This window comes from Maylandia zebra, linkage group LG14 (genome assembly GCF_041146795.1).
Source record: "Maylandia zebra isolate NMK-2024a linkage group LG14, Mzebra_GT3a, whole genome shotgun sequence".
Classification (NCBI taxonomy): Eukaryota; Metazoa; Chordata; class Actinopteri; order Cichliformes; family Cichlidae; genus Maylandia; species Maylandia zebra.
In genome coordinates this window covers 36,546,734-36,565,746 of record NC_135180.1, presented here as the reverse complement: position 1 = coordinate 36,565,746, position 19,013 = coordinate 36,546,734, and the positions used below count along the sequence as shown (strand labels likewise).

Sequence of the window (19,013 nt, the reverse complement as noted above, 5' to 3'; positions counted from 1 at the left end):
CATGGTTTTGTAAAAGCTGTCTTTTGCAACTTTTATCAAATTTTTTTTTTTTTTTTTTTTTTGTTATTTTAATTTGTCTGTTTAGGTCTGCGTCTTCGTGTCTGGTGCGCAGAGAATTTTGTTCTTACAAAATAAAAAACTTGAATTCAAACTTTATTGTTCCATCATTCTGACTTCACCGTTCACTCTTCGGTGTCTTGAGTGTAAACGTGACCCTCATTTTTAATGCAGCTCAGAGTGGAGCGGTGTACTGCAGAAATGGATGAGCTTTAAGGTTAAACCAGGATAAAGTAGGTCATATAAAAGCCAACAGAATCAACAAGAATGAGAATATTCAATCAAAATCAGTTTTATTTGGCAACATAATTCTAAGTTGTCTCCATCAGGGAGCGAGTCAGACCCAGATCTTATTTGTAGCACTGGTTTTTATATAGATAACCTATTCTTGACAACGCACTTTATTGAAGTAGGCACCGCTCAATTATGAAGAAAAAGTCGCATTATTATATTTAGTAAGATACCGAGGCAGTATTCCTAGAATAACATTAAAATACCAAGAGGTAAGTAAAATACCTTGAAATGTGCATGAACAAAACTTAAACAGCACTAAGATATGCTTAAAAAAAAAAAAGATGCCAGTGATCCAGATCTGAGGAACACGAGGGAGTCTGTCACCTACACGTTGTGGTCATATAAGGCCGGACACTGTTCAGCATCAGAAGGAACTCGGGGCCCGCCACGCTAGCACAAGGTCAGATACCGAGTCTGAGGAATTCATCCTGGTGTTCTCTAGCTGGGCAGAAGGACATCTGCCCTCCGTCCACATGGAGTCTGTTTCTTTCCAACTGTCTGATGCTGCCGCGGCAACATCGCAGGCTGTGGGGAAGAGAAAACACACTTTATCCCACAAGCTGGTACATTCCAGCTCTACAGCAGCCAAAATAATGAAACGAAGGACCTTCACACAAAAACAGCTGTTCTGTGTAGCCTATTTAATTAAAAACCTTAAGGTAACAACTTATTTCATAGTGTATTCCTCATGTGTTTTATCAGAAGCACACTGTACTTTTAAGATTAGGCTTTGCACTTTCTATGCTTTGAAAGCTTATAGGGTTGGATCAGGTGACCCTGAATCCTCCCTTAGTTATGCTGCAATAGGCCAAGGCTGCTGGGGGCTTCCCATGATGGACCAAGTGTTTCTTTTTCACTCACCATCTGTTGTCTGGGTTTATAAATGTTCTCTTTCTCCCCTCCGATTTGCTATTGTCTTCTCACACCATCTCATCTGCCTCATCTCCACTTCCCATCCACCTTATCTGGAAATTGGCAAAGCATCCAGGCCAAACAGAAAGAAGACACTGCACGCAGATGTGCTTTGTTTTTCGTGTGGTAAGCCGGCTGGTTTGGACTCGGGTTTTGGGAGAGGACAAATAATATAACAAACCCTCAGGAAACTGAGGAGCCAGAAAAACCTGCAGAAAGGCAGACAAGACACAGAATCAATGACACACAAGAATCAAACAGCAGCAGAATCTCTCTTCTGTTCACTTTAATCTCTTTCGTGTTTCCACTTTAGCGCTGTCGGTGGATAGTGTGTTGCCTTAAATATCCAGCCTAAGTCAGACGAAGCTTTGGTTTCTTTCATTATGTCCAGTCAGAGGAAAGTCTCACAAGCCAGAAAGCTAGAAGGACGTTAGTTCAGTGCAACAACTCATTGAGCAGCCTTTAAATGAAGCTACTCTAAATAAATTATATGAATAAATAAATTATATGAATAACAACATGACATCTTGAAGCCGAGACATCAGTATCATATCTGAGACAAGTCAAATTAGTGCATCCTTAAAGCAGACAGTTCTGCGTTGTGATTGGTCCGGAGTCTACGGTCACTGTAGACAATTCTGCATTCATTCATACATTCATTCATTCATTCAATGAGCCTTGTAGATATTTCAAAACCAGGCTTTCCTGTGCTGATAACGGTTTTGCTAGGGACACAAACTATTTGTTCTTTCCACAGTTTGTACAAGAAATATATCTGGCTACTTTAAGCATAAGAATGCAGTTGTGTAAAGGTAAACCTTTTACCAGAGAAGGATGTAAGATAAACAGCACACTGTTAAGGCCCTTTTACATAGAAAGTAGCACTTCGCTCTGAAACCCATCCTTTTCTACTTCTTGCGCCTACAGTCACACCAAGATCAAACACACTATGAACAAAAACATGGAAAAGTTGATTCTATGCATGTCCGAGTTCAACGAACCCGAGAGGAAAGCACTGTTGAAACAACATAGTCTTCACTAGTAGGGATAGTGCCAAGGCGCTCTCACTGATTAGAGATGCATGTTTTGAAGTGACAGGGAGCAGGTGTATGTAGTCCACGTAGAGCAAGAACAAAAAAAGACATACAGGCAGCACACAGAGGCAAACGCAACACAAATTTTAGACTACTCACTTCAGCTAGCAGTCAGCGCAGTACATGCCACTGTTTGTCTTGTAAAGGACCTTTACAAGACAAACATGAAATAAAGACGAGTGCATAACAAAGATGCCGATTGATTCAGAGATACCGCTGCTTATTGAGAAAAAAAGCACAAGCTCCCACCTGCCTGATCATAGCATGATCAGGCAGGTGGGAGCTTGTGCTTTTTTTCCTCTGTGAAGCAGAAATCCACTGGAAAGAGGTCATTACAGCAAGTAAGCCTCAACAACATGAGCAGGTCAGTTTTAATGAGCCTGATTTATCCTCCAAGTGTGAAATACTGCGAAGCAATCGTTTTACGACAACGTGGATGTTTCAGAAACGTACCAAAGAGTGCCAAAGCAGCCCTAACGGACAGCAATTTCCCCCCCAAAAAGTGCACACGTAAAACTGCGGTGTTAAGCGATGTGGTTGAAAAATTTGGGTCGCCTAACTTTTGTGCTGGTGCGCCTTAAAAAAAAAAAAAAGTTAGGTGCACCAGTGCTGAATGTTACTTAATCTTAAACTCAAAAAGCCAGCTGAAAAACTTCCCTACATACGAGTCTGCCCATGACTACACCGCTGTCACACTGCCAGGTTCACGGTGCCCTGAGCAAGCTTGTGAAATTTTTAAATACAACAGGGATAAATGTGAGAAACACGGCCAAGATATTTATAGTGCTATTGAAGAGTATTAGCAAACTGGTGGCTTAAGAAATGAACTACACTATCTTGCTTTTGAGTGCGAACACCAAAGACTGGACTACATAAAGAATGTATGCCAAGAGAACCTGACAATGTAAAGTGGAGGAATATGCAAAATTTAATAATCCCCAACTCACAATCCTGTTTTTTGGTATGATACCAAGTTTGGTTAGTCCTCTCTGTTTTCTCTTAATCTAACTCCAAAACAAAGCTACACACAAACAACACGAGCAAAGGTTGTCACTGGCCCACAAATGACAGAGGTATTAATAACCCGGGATAGTTTCCTAGGCAACCACAGCCTGAATGCCCGCCTGCAAATGTCATCATTATAAAGAAATGCGCCAGAAGCGAATTGCTTTTTGTTCAGACACTCCTTAATGTGTAATTGCCACAACACTGCAGCACCAACTGGAAAAATACCGTCAGCCTTAATCTTGTTAAAATGACGTTAACGCCATAACCGCATTAATGTGACAAATCTCTGTTAGCGAGTTAGCGCAGATCGCCCCGTGCGTGGGGCTGCACGGCGTCGACGCGGTCAGCTCGTCATTTTAACAAGATTAACGCTGATAGCACTAAAAAAATACAAATTTTTTAAATTCACATGATTACCAACTACAACACTACTCTACCGACTCGCCTGCAGCATCAGTGTTGGCTGATGATTTATCAAACACTCTCTTTAGCTGCGCACACACACACACAGTCCAACAATGAAAGCCTCTGTAAGCACCATGGTCATTTCTTAGTTTTAGTGTTGATCAAATCTGCTAACACAAAGAGCTGGCTAAGCTGAACTTGTACGCCCCTCAGACTGGAACTTCTTACACTTTGGCTCCTTCCTTAGTTGTAGGTAGGTGGTTTTGAATATGGGTTTATTGGTGGAGATGCCTTTACTGAAGTTATTAAATCAGTCCACAAAAAATTATTGCAAAATACTGAACACTGTTTTTTTAACAATTGTAATTGTTTTGTGGCTGTTTTTTTGGTCAGGTTACCGTTTTTATGGTAAAAATACCGGGGTTGGAGAGGCTGTAAAGAACAGTACCTACAGGGCGTTGGTAAACGTTTGTCAATCTGATATAGTAAAACCTTATGAGTGTTAGATTAGTGCACTTTCAGCTATGTAAGAAAAAATAGTGTTCAAGTCACAATAAATAAAATAATAAAAATGCACATTTTAATCTGCAAAATCAAAGATGAGAGGATATTTATTTTTATCCATGTGTTGATTTTTAATCAATACAGGACACAGAATGAGCAAATTCCTTCAGTAATAAAAGTTCCGAGACAAAGAGCAGACCAACTTGCAAAGCTCTGTCTTCCTTTAGTGGAGAACAGGGAGAACTACAAATTGCACTCAACAAATGAGCCACAGCAGCCAGTCCTGACATCACTCACATCTCCCTGAGATACTCAATAAGAAGCAAATCTCTGAATCTGACTGAGTAACTGAGTTTAGGGGTCTGTTTTCTTTGAACATGTGATCAGGGGAGAGCGCGAACGCAGTCCCCCACTACCAGAAATTATGCAGTCGAGATTCCCACATTTGGGGAATTCGCAGGGGTCAGCACAACCGGAGTGCAATGGCTGAGCCTCGCCCTGGGTGAACCACCTTCTTGATCATGGTATCTCCCCTGCCAGGTAAGTATGAGTTGTTCACCTCACACATGGGGGACTCTTTCACACACAAACCCTGCACACTCACGGTGCTCACAATCTCACAATCAACACAAACACAGCCTGCAGGAGGCTGGGACTACACACTATTTATATACACAGGAAGGAGCTTCCAACAGAGCCACATCAGGTTATTTCATTTTAATAAAATACGGGGAGTCTTTCCCATCATGCATTGCTGCATCTGCACAACAAAAGCTAACTGAAAGATCAACATTTTTCATCCATTTAACCTCCTTAAATCCACCAACAAACCAACAGGAAGTTCAAGTAACTCCAAGTTAAATCAAACTGCAGCTGAAAACTGTTTGATTCACGTCTGATGTTTAGAAAAAAGGAAAAAAAACGCATAAAGCGCACACGTTTTCTGCTAACAGCACAACCACTTCCTGTTCCTTTGTTATGTGCTGCTGAACAGTTCACTCTGCTCCTGCTGCTGCCCCCTACTGTCCTGGAGTAGGAACAACACTGTTTATTGCACACACATATTCTAAGAGCTTCCTTGTGTGTAAACAACAGAAAAGAAGGAATAAGATGAGTTTCTGTCATAATCAGACTTAGGGCTGCCACAAACAATTATTTTGATAGTCGACTGGTCACCGATTATTTTTGCGATTAGTCGACTAATCAGATCATCATCCATTGGACGTAAAACGTACAGCTTATTGCACCAGCAGCATCTGCTCTTATATGACTATCATTAGCTTACAGCTTTAAGTGTTTAAGGTATGTGCTAACTAAAAATAAAGACAAGATGGTAGTTTATTAAATTTGCAGATTGTTTCGGTAAAGTTTAATAAACTCCTTGCTATCTAAAATATAACAGGACACCGGAGTAAATTCTCCAGCATCTCACACTTCTGATAATCAGCTGTCTGCTTGACGTTTATTCAGCTGTGTAAAAACTATAACTTTGATCTCAGCCAAACCGATTTACTCAGGAACAAATAAAATAACAGTTTTAAGTTATCTAAGTGACTTATATACGTTTAACCTGAGTAGCGAAAGACGGCGGTGGGTTTGAAAACGATTTGCCGGGAGTCCGGTGTTCTCACGGCTCTAGTTAGCCTTGCCCCCGGCTAGCTAACGAGCTAGTGGGTAACAGACGTCTCTGAAAACGTCGGAGCGCTTTTGAAAATATGCGGTGTCTTGATAAACTGAGCAGATATTTGAGGTTTACACAGCTACATTCTCGCCTGAAAATATGTTAAACGTTTATTTTGTGACCCAGAAAGAATAATAAGAGTAATATTAACACTAACTAGCTGCCGCCATTGTTGGAAACTGAGCTGGGCTGCGCTATGAATTCTGGGACACAGCTTCTTCTTCTTCGGGGTTTAACGACATCTGGCATGCTTGTACATGCAGTGCTGCCATCTTCTGTTTCAGTCCATCATTACACTCTTAAATCCTGCTACTTATTCCTGCGTCTTTTGTGATCTTACAAAGCTTCAAACGATTTTGATAGTGGACGTAATCGTGACTAGTGGACTAATCGTGGCAGCCCTATTGGCAACACTGCTGGGGAGTAAACTGGAATTAAACGAAACAGAAGCAGAGACCATCTGCACATGCACGGTACAGAGGTAGGGGGATCGGGTAGATCTGATCCCCTGAACTGTGACTGTTGTTCTTTTTCGTTTTTTTTGTCTACATTATATTGAAATGTTTCATTACTGCAAACATTTTAAGAGATACTTATCATTGCTAACATCTTAACAGATACTCTGACCGTAACTATCGTAAAATGCTTTGAGCGTAAGTAGTGGCCTTTCGCACATGCGTTGTACGGATCGGGTAGTGACAAGCACAAAGTGTGAACACTTCCCTCCAGTCCAGAGACAAACCACATACCACCTAACAGAACTCTATCAGCCTCTAGTGGAGATTAGTGGGAACTTTATACTGTGGGAAGATTATTCTGAACAACAGAAAGTCCTGTTTACTGTAGTACTTTACTACAAAGTCTTCATTCATTCAGTAACCTTTTCTCTAATAACAGAGCTTTCAGAGACTTGATAAACACCATCTGTTTCTGTTTCTTCTATTTCCTTTGAACATGTGATCAGGGGAGAGCGCGAACGCAGTCCCCCACTACCAGAAATTATGCAGTCGAGATTCCCACATTTGGGGAATTCGCAGGGGTCAGCACAACCGGAGTGCAATGGCTGAGCCTCGCCCTGGGTGAACCACCTTCTTGATCATGGTATCTCCCCTGCCAGGTAAGTATGAGTTGTTCACCTCACACATGGGGGACTCTTTCACACACAAACCCTGCACACTCACGGTGCTCACAATCTCACAATCAACACAAACACAGCCTGCAGGAGGCTGGGACTACACACTATTTATATACACAGGAAGGAGCTTCCAACAGAGCCACATCAGGTTATTTAGTTTAAAATATACGGGGAGTCTTTCCCATCATGCATTGCTGCATCTGCACAACAAAAGCTAACTGAAAGATCAACATTTTTCATCCATTTAACCTCCTTAAATCCACCAACAAACCAACAGGAAGTTCAAGTAACTCCAAGTTAAATCAAACTGCAGCTGAAAACTGTTTGATTCATGTCTGATGTTTAGAAAAAAGGAAAAAACGCATAAAGCGCACACGTTTTCTGCTAACAGCACAACCACTTCCTGTTCCTTTGCTCTCTGCTGCTGAACAGTTCACTCTGCTCCTGCTGCTGCCCCCTACTGTCCCGGAGTAGGAACACTCACTTTAATGATTTCAAACTACATTCTGCAGCTTCAGACTCCTCTCAATATTTGACTCTCATTGTTTGACTCAATAGGTCAAACAAAAGTATTTGAACCTGTCACTGCTTTTATTGGAGATTCATTCACATCTGTCTGCATTCAATTTCTAATTGCTCTTGGCTGACGCTCACTCTTGCCATCTGATTACTCAATGCGATTCCATTTTTAAAAGTCTGCAGCCAGTCACATACTTTGGGCATTTCCTCTCTGGGTTGTAAGTTTGCCGTACCCTGAATGTTCACCTTGACCAGTGATAACAGTGAGAAAGACAAGATCGACTGACCTATCAGAAAACACAGATTAAGGACGAGTCCACCGCATGAGCTCCCTGCAGCTCACAGGGACCAAGAACAAATGCTGCAGCTGGAGTTGAGTTTAGGCCCTTCTGCACATAACAAAGCCTGGACTGCCATGACTGCAGAAGTATGCTTCTCCTTCTTAGAGAGGACATCCCAGCCAGTGGAAGAGAAGTATGTGGTACACCTGAACTAACAAATATAAATGTCATGCTTGGTGAAATACACGACAGCTGCAGAGAAAAACAAATGGCACCAAATGGTCAAGATGAGATGCTGCTATCAGCCAGATATCTGGAACTACATCGGACATTCTGCAGAGCAGCATTCCTGTCCACTTTTGCAGTGACAGGAAACAAGACGATGAGGGGGTGATAGCTGGATCAATATTTCCTACTATTCTCCCTCGTCTCACAGGCGACCCTCAGTAACTGTCCAGATCCAAAATCAAATACAAAACCTATTACAGAAGAGCCGAAGCCTTTTCTTACTTTAAATGTTACTTCAATGCATGCATTTTGCAAGAATTACACTTCTTACAGCGAAATAGGGCTGCAGCGATTCATCAAGTATTTTGAAAAATTGGATTATAAACAATCCTCAACACAGTCTTTGCTTCGCTGCTTCATTTAATGCCCAGCTCTGTAGCCTGCCGATGTGTTCAAGGATGTAAACGCGTGCATTTCACATGCATTTGCGACTAAAAGCAGACCTGCGATACAAAGGGATTTAGGAGCAGCGTGTGAATAAAAAGTCTGACAATATTAAGCAAACACAGGGCCCAGTTTTGAAAAGAAGCACTGACATCACCACAGCAACAGTGACGTTACGTTGGACACTAAATTATTATTAATATTAATTAATGTCTACACCATCATAACATCTTGTTTGCAGCAGCATAAAAACTTTGCATCAAAGGCAAACTTCAGACTGCTGATATACTCGCATCGCTGCATTGCAGGCACCACATTCTCCTTTAAAGGCTTACAGACAGAAATTCACTGCACACTTAAACAAGCAGACGCATGAACAAAAATCACAAAGCCTTCCACGAAGACAGTAAAGATTCATTTTTTATATCTTATTTTAGATTGCATATTTATCTTACTTTATTTGGCTTTGACTTTACTTGAGCGCATTTATATATTTTGGCAGCTAAGAAAATATTTTCTTTAAAAAATTACAATTTCAGATGTCACGTAAATACAAAAGGTTTGGGGGTCTTTTTAGAAAAATGAAACAGATGATGGGTAAAAAAAAAAACATCAATAGATCAATCTATTACCAAAATAACCCAATAGATGCAGCTGATATAGTCATAGTCAGATTACCAAGGAATGAGCCAACTTTAAGAGAAAAGCGCTTTGGATAATAAACATATACATAAAGACCAAACCCACAGCCCACAGAGAGCTGCTGGGTGACACAGCCACTTATTTCATGAACAACAGAACAGTTTTCATAGCAAGAGATTGTTATACGTCACTGGACACAGGCAGACACGTACTAGGGTCTAACATTTTCTCTCTCAGGCACATTCAGTGAAACACATAAAGACGACCCAGGTTCTACTTGAGAAAATAATAGATGGTTAAGAAGCAGACTGGACTACTGTAAATAAGACATTTAGTCTCACTGGAACTAGCTGTATAAATGAAGGTTAAATAAATTAAAAATATTTACTGCAAGCAAAATAAAAATATTATCCACCAGCACTGCACCTTTTTCTTCTCTAATCAGAATACTTTAATAATCCTTAAGGAAATTGTGTGGGTTACAGTTGCTCCAGGAGGATAACAGTAACAGACTGAACTAATTAAATAATATAATATATTACAAAGCCTACAAAATATGAGAAATAGCTCTAAATCACAAGCTGCTTTCTGTTTCTACTGAAATAAATGTGCCAATATATAGAAACGGATATTGGAAAATGATCAATAGAAGACTTAAAGACAATAAATGTAGATGTGGTTTTGTTTCCCACTGTAGATGGATAAATAAACAATTTTCCACGAACTGCAGACAATTTGTTTCCTTGCCAGCTTTAGTCAGGCATTGGAAAATCTCATTAAATACATTTTTTTAAAATCTACCAAGATACAATTTTTTTGTGTGCTGCTTTGTCTGCAGCAACTATGTGTTTGCATCATTGTTGTGTTGCAACTTAATATAATAATTTGGAATCTAACATTCCAAATTGGTAATCAGCAACAAGAAACCATAAGGGGTCTCGGTTATTCTGGTGCTGTGACCACCTGGCCAAACTTTCAATATTTTTCCACATGTTTAGGGGGGTGCACCGTTCCTGGAGATACTGCAATACCAGGTCGATGCGTGGAGTGGACGGAGCAAGCCCCTATTCCATCTCCCTGTTCCAAAAATCAATTTAATATATGGTCCCCGGGTAGGGGACGTATCAGATATTAAACTGATAAGAACAGATACTACACTTGATCTTAGCCAAAAGGCCGAGAAGCGATACCGGGAATACGTCGGAGCAGACGGAGTCACTCCCCGCACAGTCTCCCTCACTGACGGTTCGGAAAAATTTCAAGACATATTTCAAGACATAAAACGGTAGCCATAAGGTCATCAGATTAGGTATAACCAGTGTTATGTTGAATCCGGTTTTATTTATGTCTACTGACGTTCGCAAATAAATAATATCTTGCCTTCCGGTACACGTGGTACGCGTCACTCCAATGGGAAACGAAAGCGCAAAACAAGAAATAAACTGCATTTTTAAGCACATCAACGCCGCAACCTAGACCCAATACGCCAAGTGAGTGTTATTTTAACTTAACAAAACGGAACAAGCCCATCTGCTTATGTAAATTATTGTTTTAATGATTCAAGTTAGAATACATATATTACGGTGCTTCACTAGCGGCCTCTGGTGGCGCGGAGGGTTAATTGCACTCTTCATGCCCCAAATCAAAACCCAGCAAAGAAATTTGCAGGTTAAAGCAGCAGGTGACGGCGAATAGGTCTGACTACAGATAAAGGGTAAACTCCGGTCACTTTTTTTTACGTGTACAGTTTGTAAAATAAGGCAGAGTGAATTAACAAATAACACGAGCACAGACCCTCCATAAAAGTGTCCACAGATTTAACAAAAACACATGTTAGGGTTAAAGTAACTTTATCTCAACTCCTCCACTCTCACACAGCTGTGTCAAATCAAACTGACAACTTATAAAAGCGTCCACTCAGTTTGTGACTGCTACAATGCACGTGAGCACGGGCACTGTAGTACACGTGGAAGCGACATGGCGAAATCGCTGAGAAAGGTGATTAGGGGACGAAAAAAAAACAAAGTAATAATAAGTAAATATGCCTTTAGCGCACTTGGAGCAATTTCATGTGGGGACACGTATTAATTCACCAAAAACACAAAAATTTGAAGTTTTATTACAAACTCAGAACGGCTTAATTTAGGCACGCTAGCTCGCTATTTTAGCTAATCCCCACATTCGTGCTGCGTCACAAAGAAATTTGGTCGAAGACAAGAAATGCACGACCATAATTTACCGCTTGGTAACTTTTATCAGAACATAACAGCAACGTCGGATTAGATAAACAAAATGCCACTTAGTAAAAATGAACTTACCAGAAGTCACCTTCAGAGCTTCAAGGGTTTTTCATGTGCAAAAGCGCGAGCGCGTGAAGTTCGAACATGCGCAGAGGTCGTGAGCTTGGACGCTAGTAACCGGAACTTTTTGTTTTTAATTAATAAATCAATTAACGGACATGCGAAAATACAAAAATTAATTGTAGACACAGAAAATAATAAAAATAAATAAATAAAATGAAAAAATAATTAATGATAGTCTTTGCCACGGAAATAAAAAGGGTCACACTTATAAAAATTGAGTAAAGAAAGACTCCTACAGCTGGCGGTTACACTCCTTCAACCATCAGTTTACGAATGGTTTCATTTTAACACGTACGAATTTATGTGTCTTAAATTTATTTCACATTAAAACAAAGTCATGCTCTAAATTTGATTAGTCACGTGCTCTTTAAGTTTAACATTTATTTTTTGTATGTTATGCACGGCTCTTATTTTACAATCAGTATTATTTTTATTTATTATAGTGATTACTGTTGTTGCTGGAGGTACTGTTATTATAATTATCAGTAACATTAGTTGTTCTAAATGCCATCCATTTAACTGAGCTACAACCAACTCTCTGTTCATCCATGTACAAATACTCTGAGTGTTTTTTGTTTGTTATTCTATGATGTAACATGTTTGATGCCAGTGCTTTCTTTGTTACTTATGTGTTACGTCACATTTTGTAACAATGGGTATTTAGTTTATCTTTAATCATACTGTACATTTTATTTTTATTCATTTTTATTCATTCTTAACTAGGGAATGGAGGAGTCTTTTATTTTATTGCAGTGTTGCAATTGAGTATCACATGGGCTCTACTTGTAAATTGGTTTGCAAGTAGTTTTTATAAATCATTATAATTTATATATAAATATCAGCAATATAATTATATTATCACTAAACTGATACATGTCTACGTGGCCACATTGTATTTTATTTCCTACTTTTGAAATTTTATTCTTGGGTTAATGTAATTTATTCTCGACCTTGGAGCCAAATGTTTGTTTTATTTTATTTAATTTTGATGTTGTAACTCAGTCTTGTATGGGTTTAAATTGGTATCCAACTTGTTCTTTTGTTTTGTTTTTAATATTCCTTTCATTTATATATGTTGGATTTTTATTGCCTTGTCTAACACTGGTCTTGGTAAGCGCATAAATTCATTAAAAAAACACCCTTAGAGTCTAAAATGATTATAAACTAAGTAACAGCGAGAAATAAGACCTGGGTTACCTACAGACAGTCAGCTTTAATATGCCTCCTAAAGGGAAGTTTCATTTGACTGTCACTGTGTGTGTTTTTTTAGGTGCATACATGTGAATACAGTACTTCCTGTTTGACATGTTTTGCCAGGTGTGTCGCTACTTGATTCCACCTGTCCCACTTTCATTTTGTGACAGTGTGTCTGTAGATAGACAAGTAAGTGGTTGCAATAGGTAAATTAGAATATACTGCTCAACGGCTTTCAGCCTTCAGTTGTGTGTGAGTGTGCGAGAGAGCACTGCCACACAAGGACTACATGTTTGCTCAGTAATCTCCGGCTCAACCTGTCTGATAGGTGTGGGCTGGCTGGCAGTGACTTGCGCAGATATGAAGTCAAATCCAACACAGTCTTGAGAGAGAGGAGGGAAGCTTTTGCATTCCTGAAAAGCAGAAGGAAAGCAATAGAAGAACAACTCTCAGAAACTCCAGGAAGACAAACAGAAGAAGAAGAAACCATGGGAAAAGGTGAAAGGCGAGGAGAATGCTACAAAATGTAAAATAAACCCGGGAAGCTTCTTCTGCAGCAGTTCGACAGATGGGTCTGGAATCCTAATGTGGCATTTCAGGCTCTGGGAAATACAAGATGTTGCTGTTTTTCTCAGCATCATGTTATATATGTGCCACCTAGGTAAGCTCAACACATTCCTAATTCTGCTGCTTTATCTTTGTGGTACGACCTACCTATGTTTGTTTAACACTTGAAATGTTGGATGAAGTTTCGGTCCTGTCAGTAGAAAGTAAATATAGGCGATCATGGCAGAAGTGGGAAGTAAAAAGGTCAATATTCCCTAATATTATCTAAGCAGAGCTCAGGCATGTAGCCATGAAACCGTGCTGAAGCATGATAGGGATTTTATTACGTAGCGTCTGATCTGTTTCTATTGTTGAGGTCCCGAGGAGTCAAGCCCCCGCTCTATAACACGATGAGCCCACTCTCTCTTTCTCTGGCTGTATCGTGTCTGCAACCACGTGACAGTCAGAAAGCTGAAGATTGCAAAGTACCTTATCTGAACTATAAAACTGCAACCACTCAAGGCTTCAGAACCTATAAAGCTGTGTCCTACCGACATAACGATCCTAGAAATAACATCCGAATGCCCAGAAGTGTTGTTTCCAAAAAAATCTGAATCTAAACCAAATCTCAGGAAACACAAAACAAAAGTAGCAAAATTAAAAGCGAACCAGGGTGCAGGAAACAGTCAAAAGAAGACATCAGGGCTGCTTTAAAAAGTATTTATGTGATTTCTTAACAGAAAAATAAAGAAAGAGTCAGTCGGGGTTTGTTGGTAAAAGGTTTTTTTGGGGGGGGGGAGCCCAGACAAAAAGATCTCTCCCATACTGACTTGCTTCTCAGTCAGCGCTAGTATTTTTCATTTTAAATTCTTGCTTCATTAAACAAACACACCACCAGCAGAACCAGATCTCTCCCTGACACGCACGTGAAAATATGCATTAAAGCTTGGCCTAAACACACTGCCTCTTATATTCATTCTGATACCTCCCAGCTAGTTTGACTAGTTTTAATCCTCTGGGGAAAAGAGGATGGGGGTGGGGGATCAGACAGAGCAGAGGCAGAGCAGGAGACATGCCACAGTGTTTGTCAGGAACAGCAGCTAACCGTGTCATGGTGGAATGAGTCCTTTTTATGGCGCTCGATTGTGTCACACACCAGCATGTTTCTACTCTAATTGCTATCACTGTGACTCAAGTCTCTCCCCCCACCACTGAGAATCAACAGATTTTTCTTTAAAATAACATCCGTATAGAATAGAATAGAATAGAATAGAAACTTTTATTTGTCAATCTAATGATAAAAATATTATCCTCATAGTTTGAATATTTTTTGAGTTACAGTCCGTTGAAATACAAAGGTTGGAACATTGTAATCTAAAGCCAAGATCTTGCTTTTGTTTCTTTTTCATAACCACCTTAACATAAGATATCGTGACATATGTCTTACTTTCAACAGCAGAGAATAGAATAGAATAGAATAGAATTCAACTTTATTGTCATTGCACATGCACAGGTACAGGGCAACGAAATGCAGTTTGCATCCATCCAGAAGTGCTTTAGTGATATAGATATATTACAATATATATTAGCAATAATATAGATATGTGAGTATATTACAGAAATGGGTCTATTATGGTATGTTATAATGTACACGGTATGAGCCACATTAATTTAATTCTAAAGCTAAAGAGTAACAGAAATATTTGTCATGCTCTTGCAGTTTTGAGCTGTTTTCATCTGTACTCTAGTGTTTTCTATGAATTCTGCTTCTAGTAACTCTGACTTTAGATTTTGTGAAGTGATATCACTGGGCTCTGGTTCAGTTGTCATGTTAGTGTTTGTTCCTCCAGCTGAGTCGTCTGTTTCTATGATCCTGTTTATTCTGAGTACTGTTGTTTGTGTGTTTATTTCTTGTTTTACTTTGATAGACACTTTTCTCATGTGTCTTGTTTCCACTTCTTACTTCCTGTATGTATTGACTTTCGAATCCCCAGATATTGCCCAGTATGTAGTCCTGTCTCAGCCAAGTAAAGGCTCATTATCATTTGAATCTGCCTACGTGCCCGATGCTTGGGTCCTCTCTCTGCCATGTTATGACACATGTATTGGTGTCCTGGATGTTTGATCTGTTTTCTGATCATTAATTCGAGAAAAGTTTCAAAAATGCATTTTGGGTAAACTTTTAAAGGTCATATCACCTTGCAGGATAGGTGGCTGGATAAAACAAGTTATAGCACAGGAAAGGTCTCCCTTTACATGTATTTTGATACCAGAATCAGTTCGACATGTTGTAATTTAACCACCTGTGAACGCAGCTTATGGCTGTTGAAGGAAGAAACAACACTGGTGTTCACGTCCTGTATAATAGTTTGGAAGTACCACTTTACTCAAACAACTTTAGGACTTTAGGAGAGTCTGGATCACTGAGGCTCTTTTTGCAATTTGCTGCTGTGTTAATTTTCTTCTGATGCAAAGCAGAATTTCCCTTTGACTTACTTACATTCAGCTGATTCTAGAATAACCCAGAGAATACAGACTAATGTATGCATGTATGTTCATGTGTTTGTTTAGCTGGAGCCATCTCCATATACTCTCCTCAGAGGAGCCTGATCCGCTCAGTGCAGGACGATGTGATCTTCTCAGTGAATTTCACCTGTAGCGGGATCCCAAACATACAATGGACTTTTATGTCAGGATTGGTGAGCCGGACGATAGGGGCCTGGCAGCCGGGGGGGTACACCAACATAACGGAGGACTACAGCAGCCGAGTGCAGGCCTATGACAACGGTTCGATGGGCCTGTCAGACCTGCGGCTGCAGGATGGTGGATTTTACGTGGTCACCATCACAGAATCAACTGGGAGCAGCAAGGATTTTGGTTTCGTCCTAAAAGTAAATGGTGAGAGTCTTTACATTAAAAAACAAAACAGAAAACTAACACACAACGAGGGAAAAAGAGCATAAAAGAAAGAAACAGTCCTGGCAGAACAGCTCAGTTTTTAAAGCTTAAGGTAATTAACAGCACTTCTGTCATACCTGTACAAAGAATTTCTTCACAGGATTTAAAAAAGCAGCACTAATCGTGATTAGAGCATCAACAAAAGCCCTCGGCTTCAGTTTGACGTAGTCTGACTGGCATTGTGGTAACAGTTGTTTGGATTTAAAGACGACAAACGCCCTGCCCAGATTTCCCAAACATGGCGTCTGTGGTTATTAGAGGCAGGCTCAGAACTGTTTCCCACACCAGACAGAGTAACTCTAAAGCAAATAAACTATGAAAATGAAGAATGAAGAATGGCACATGTGCTGTGATAATTTTAGGGAGGAATGAATGCAGGAAGGAAGAACATATGGATTGACCAAAGAGGGGAAGTCTTTTTTTTAACAAGTGAACATGATGAAAAAGTATCTTTAATAAACAGATCAGCCCTATTTGCAGTTCAGTTTGCAGTAAATAAGATGTGGCTCCTGTGTTTCTGTCCTACAGAGGTTCTGTATGAGGACCTTCAGTACCTTACTGTCTCTTTTTTGGCCCTGGCCTGCTTGGCCAGCCTTCTTATGCTCACCATGTGGCTCCTGGACAAGGCCTACAAGAAGATAATGGCATGCAAGCGCAGGAGAGAGATGCCAGGTAAAGCCATGTGTAAACAGCAGAATCCATCTCAGTGAATATCCTCTAATGGTGTCAATGATTGTGCATTCAGGTGATGCCAGAAAAACAGGTTTGCAACTTGGAAATGTCTTGTGAATACCCATTCAGAAGATTTTGGATTGCTGGCATTGCTCAAACATATTCTTCCCTGATTTCTTGTATGGATACGTGCTGAAAATGTTCATAACCAAAATAGGTCACTCTACATGGAGGACAACTATGTAACCAAAACAAATAAAAACAAAAAGATAAAAAGATTTGTGTGTCTGTTTCTCCTGCAAATATCCAGTGTTTTACAGAATTTATTACATTTTTGTGGCAATGATAATGGAAACACTACAGGACACCTTTATACACATTCATGCAATACTTTATTGTCTGCACTAAACAGGCATAGTCTGAACTACATGCAGTTTAACAGGTAGTCCATGGCAGACCTGCTGCTTTCAGGGATTTCAGGGCACATTTGCAGGCCAGTTTCCCCAAAACTCTCCCTGGTGCTGAGGATGAACTCTTGGTGCAGGTTTAGTCATAAAGTTCTGTCATGCAGAAGTTTGGGGCAGAAATTTTGAACACAGAAAGAGTGCCATCAGATTCTGATCCATCATGCTATACCAGGGGTAGGCAACTCCAGGCCTCGAGTGCCGGTGTCCTGGAGGTTTTAGATGTGTCCATGCTCCATCACAGCTGATTTAATGGGCTAAATGACTCCTCAGCATTTCTTGAAGTTCTCCAGAGGCCTGGTAATGAACTAATCATTTGATTCAGGTGTGTTAACCCAGGGTGCGATCTAAAACCTGCAGGACACCAGCACTCGAGGCCTGGAGTTGCCTACCCCTGTGCTATACCATCTGGAAACTTACAGCAGCTTAATTTTTCAGCATGACAATGATCCCAAACACACTGCTAGCACAGTAAATGCACACCTGGATAGAAAAACACACAGTGGAACACCATCAGTCATGGACTGGCCTCCTCAGAGTCCTGACACAATATTATTGAAGCAGTGTGGGATCATCTTCAGAGAGAACAGAACACGAAGCAGCCAAATCCAAAGAATAGCCATAGGAGAACTATTCCTGAAGGCTACTACTAAATAAGTTACAAACTGGTTTCATATAGGAGGCAAATAAAACCTGATACAGTGTCTGAAGTGTGGCTGCTTTTTTAGGTAATGGGTGAAATAATAAAGAAGACAATTTTCCGCATAAAAACGTTTGTGAGCGTGTTGTTTTATCTAAAGTTAAAATGTGTTCTTCTTACCACTGCATGATTGTGTGGAGAATAAATATATGTTGAAGGGTGTGATGGTTGACTATGGTTTGACTCTATCATTGTATCACAGTAAGGGCGTGTTTGAGTGCAAAGGTTTGTGAAGACCTATTATAGCTTTGTTTGTTGTCTTAATCATGTATTGACACTTTAATCCCTTTTTTTTTTGCAGAAAACGATGTGACTGAGCTGCAGATAATGAACGTCTGAGTGATGACTCACCTGAAATGGCCAATCAAAGCTGTCAGTGATACAACATGAGGACATACTTTTGAAGGTGGAATGTTTTGTACATCAAACTGTCCTCTTTATATACTCTAGTTACTTACAGCTCAAAGCATGACCAGTCAGTTATGAACACCTGCACTGTGTTGATATTTTGTACTGATATTGATATTTACAGATGACTGTCACTGAATGAGTGAATATACCACCGATGATACAGGAACACAATAAATCTTGTATTTATTCTCTAAGCAAAGAAACTGTGTGACTTTATTTTACTCATGACCAAGGGTTAAACTGGGCTGGTTTCATTAATAAGCAATTAAATCAGATTATTTCATGATAACAAAAAACGAGTTTCGCTTTTGTGTGCTGCAGGCTGGTGATAGTTTCAGCTGAGGCCTTGATGATACTGGCTCAGCAAATCAGAAAGTAATGTAAATAAAGTTGTGTCCAAAGCAGTCAAGTAGTAATTGCAGTTTGCTAAATCCACACGGAGCCATGAAGCTGCAGTAACACAGGTCAGCTGATCACGGCCCGGAAAAGGAAGAAAGGAAG

General features: G+C 40.0%; 1 protein-coding gene, 1 long non-coding RNA gene and 3 other non-coding genes across 6 annotated transcripts; 1 reads left to right on the top strand and 4 right to left on the bottom strand.

Annotated features, from left to right (window-relative positions):
- Positions 1-333: 333 nt before the first annotated feature.
- On the bottom strand, positions 334-11,733 carry LOC112435911 (uncharacterized). The gene is made up of 3 exons (XR_003024817.2): positions 11,523-11,733; positions 1,213-1,472; positions 334-876 (listed from the first exon to the last, which is right to left on the bottom strand). It is a non-coding gene; the product is annotated as an uncharacterized LOC112435911 (long non-coding RNA).
- LOC111501448 (U1 spliceosomal RNA) lies at positions 4,659-4,822 on the bottom strand. Its single transcript, XR_002721502.1, has one exon. It is a non-coding gene; the product is annotated as a U1 spliceosomal RNA (small nuclear RNA).
- Positions 6,917-7,080, bottom strand: LOC112435981 (U1 spliceosomal RNA). Its single transcript, XR_003024847.2, has one exon. It is a non-coding gene; the product is annotated as a U1 spliceosomal RNA (small nuclear RNA).
- LOC111501441 (U2 spliceosomal RNA) lies at positions 10,202-10,392 on the bottom strand. Its single transcript, XR_003024849.1, has one exon. It is a non-coding gene; the product is annotated as a U2 spliceosomal RNA (small nuclear RNA).
- A 1,202-nt stretch (positions 11,734-12,935) lies between the features above and the next one.
- vstm5 (V-set and transmembrane domain containing 5) lies at positions 12,936-18,993 on the top strand. 2 transcript variants are annotated; one of them, XM_004574100.2, is made up of 4 exons: positions 12,936-13,422; positions 15,879-16,205; positions 16,794-16,937; positions 17,011-18,392. In XM_004574100.2, the coding sequence occupies exons 1-4, from the start codon at positions 13,347-13,349 to the stop codon at positions 17,052-17,054; spliced, it is 591 nt and encodes a 196-aa protein (XP_004574157.1). In that variant the 5' UTR covers positions 12,936-13,346; the 3' UTR covers positions 17,055-18,392. The 2 variants fall into 2 exon arrangements, with proteins under 2 accessions (XP_004574157.1, XP_004574158.1); XM_004574101.3 differs by lacking the exon at positions 17,011-18,392 and adding an exon at positions 18,403-18,993 and having other exon boundaries at positions 12,941-13,422.
- Positions 18,994-19,013: the final 20 nt, after the last annotated feature.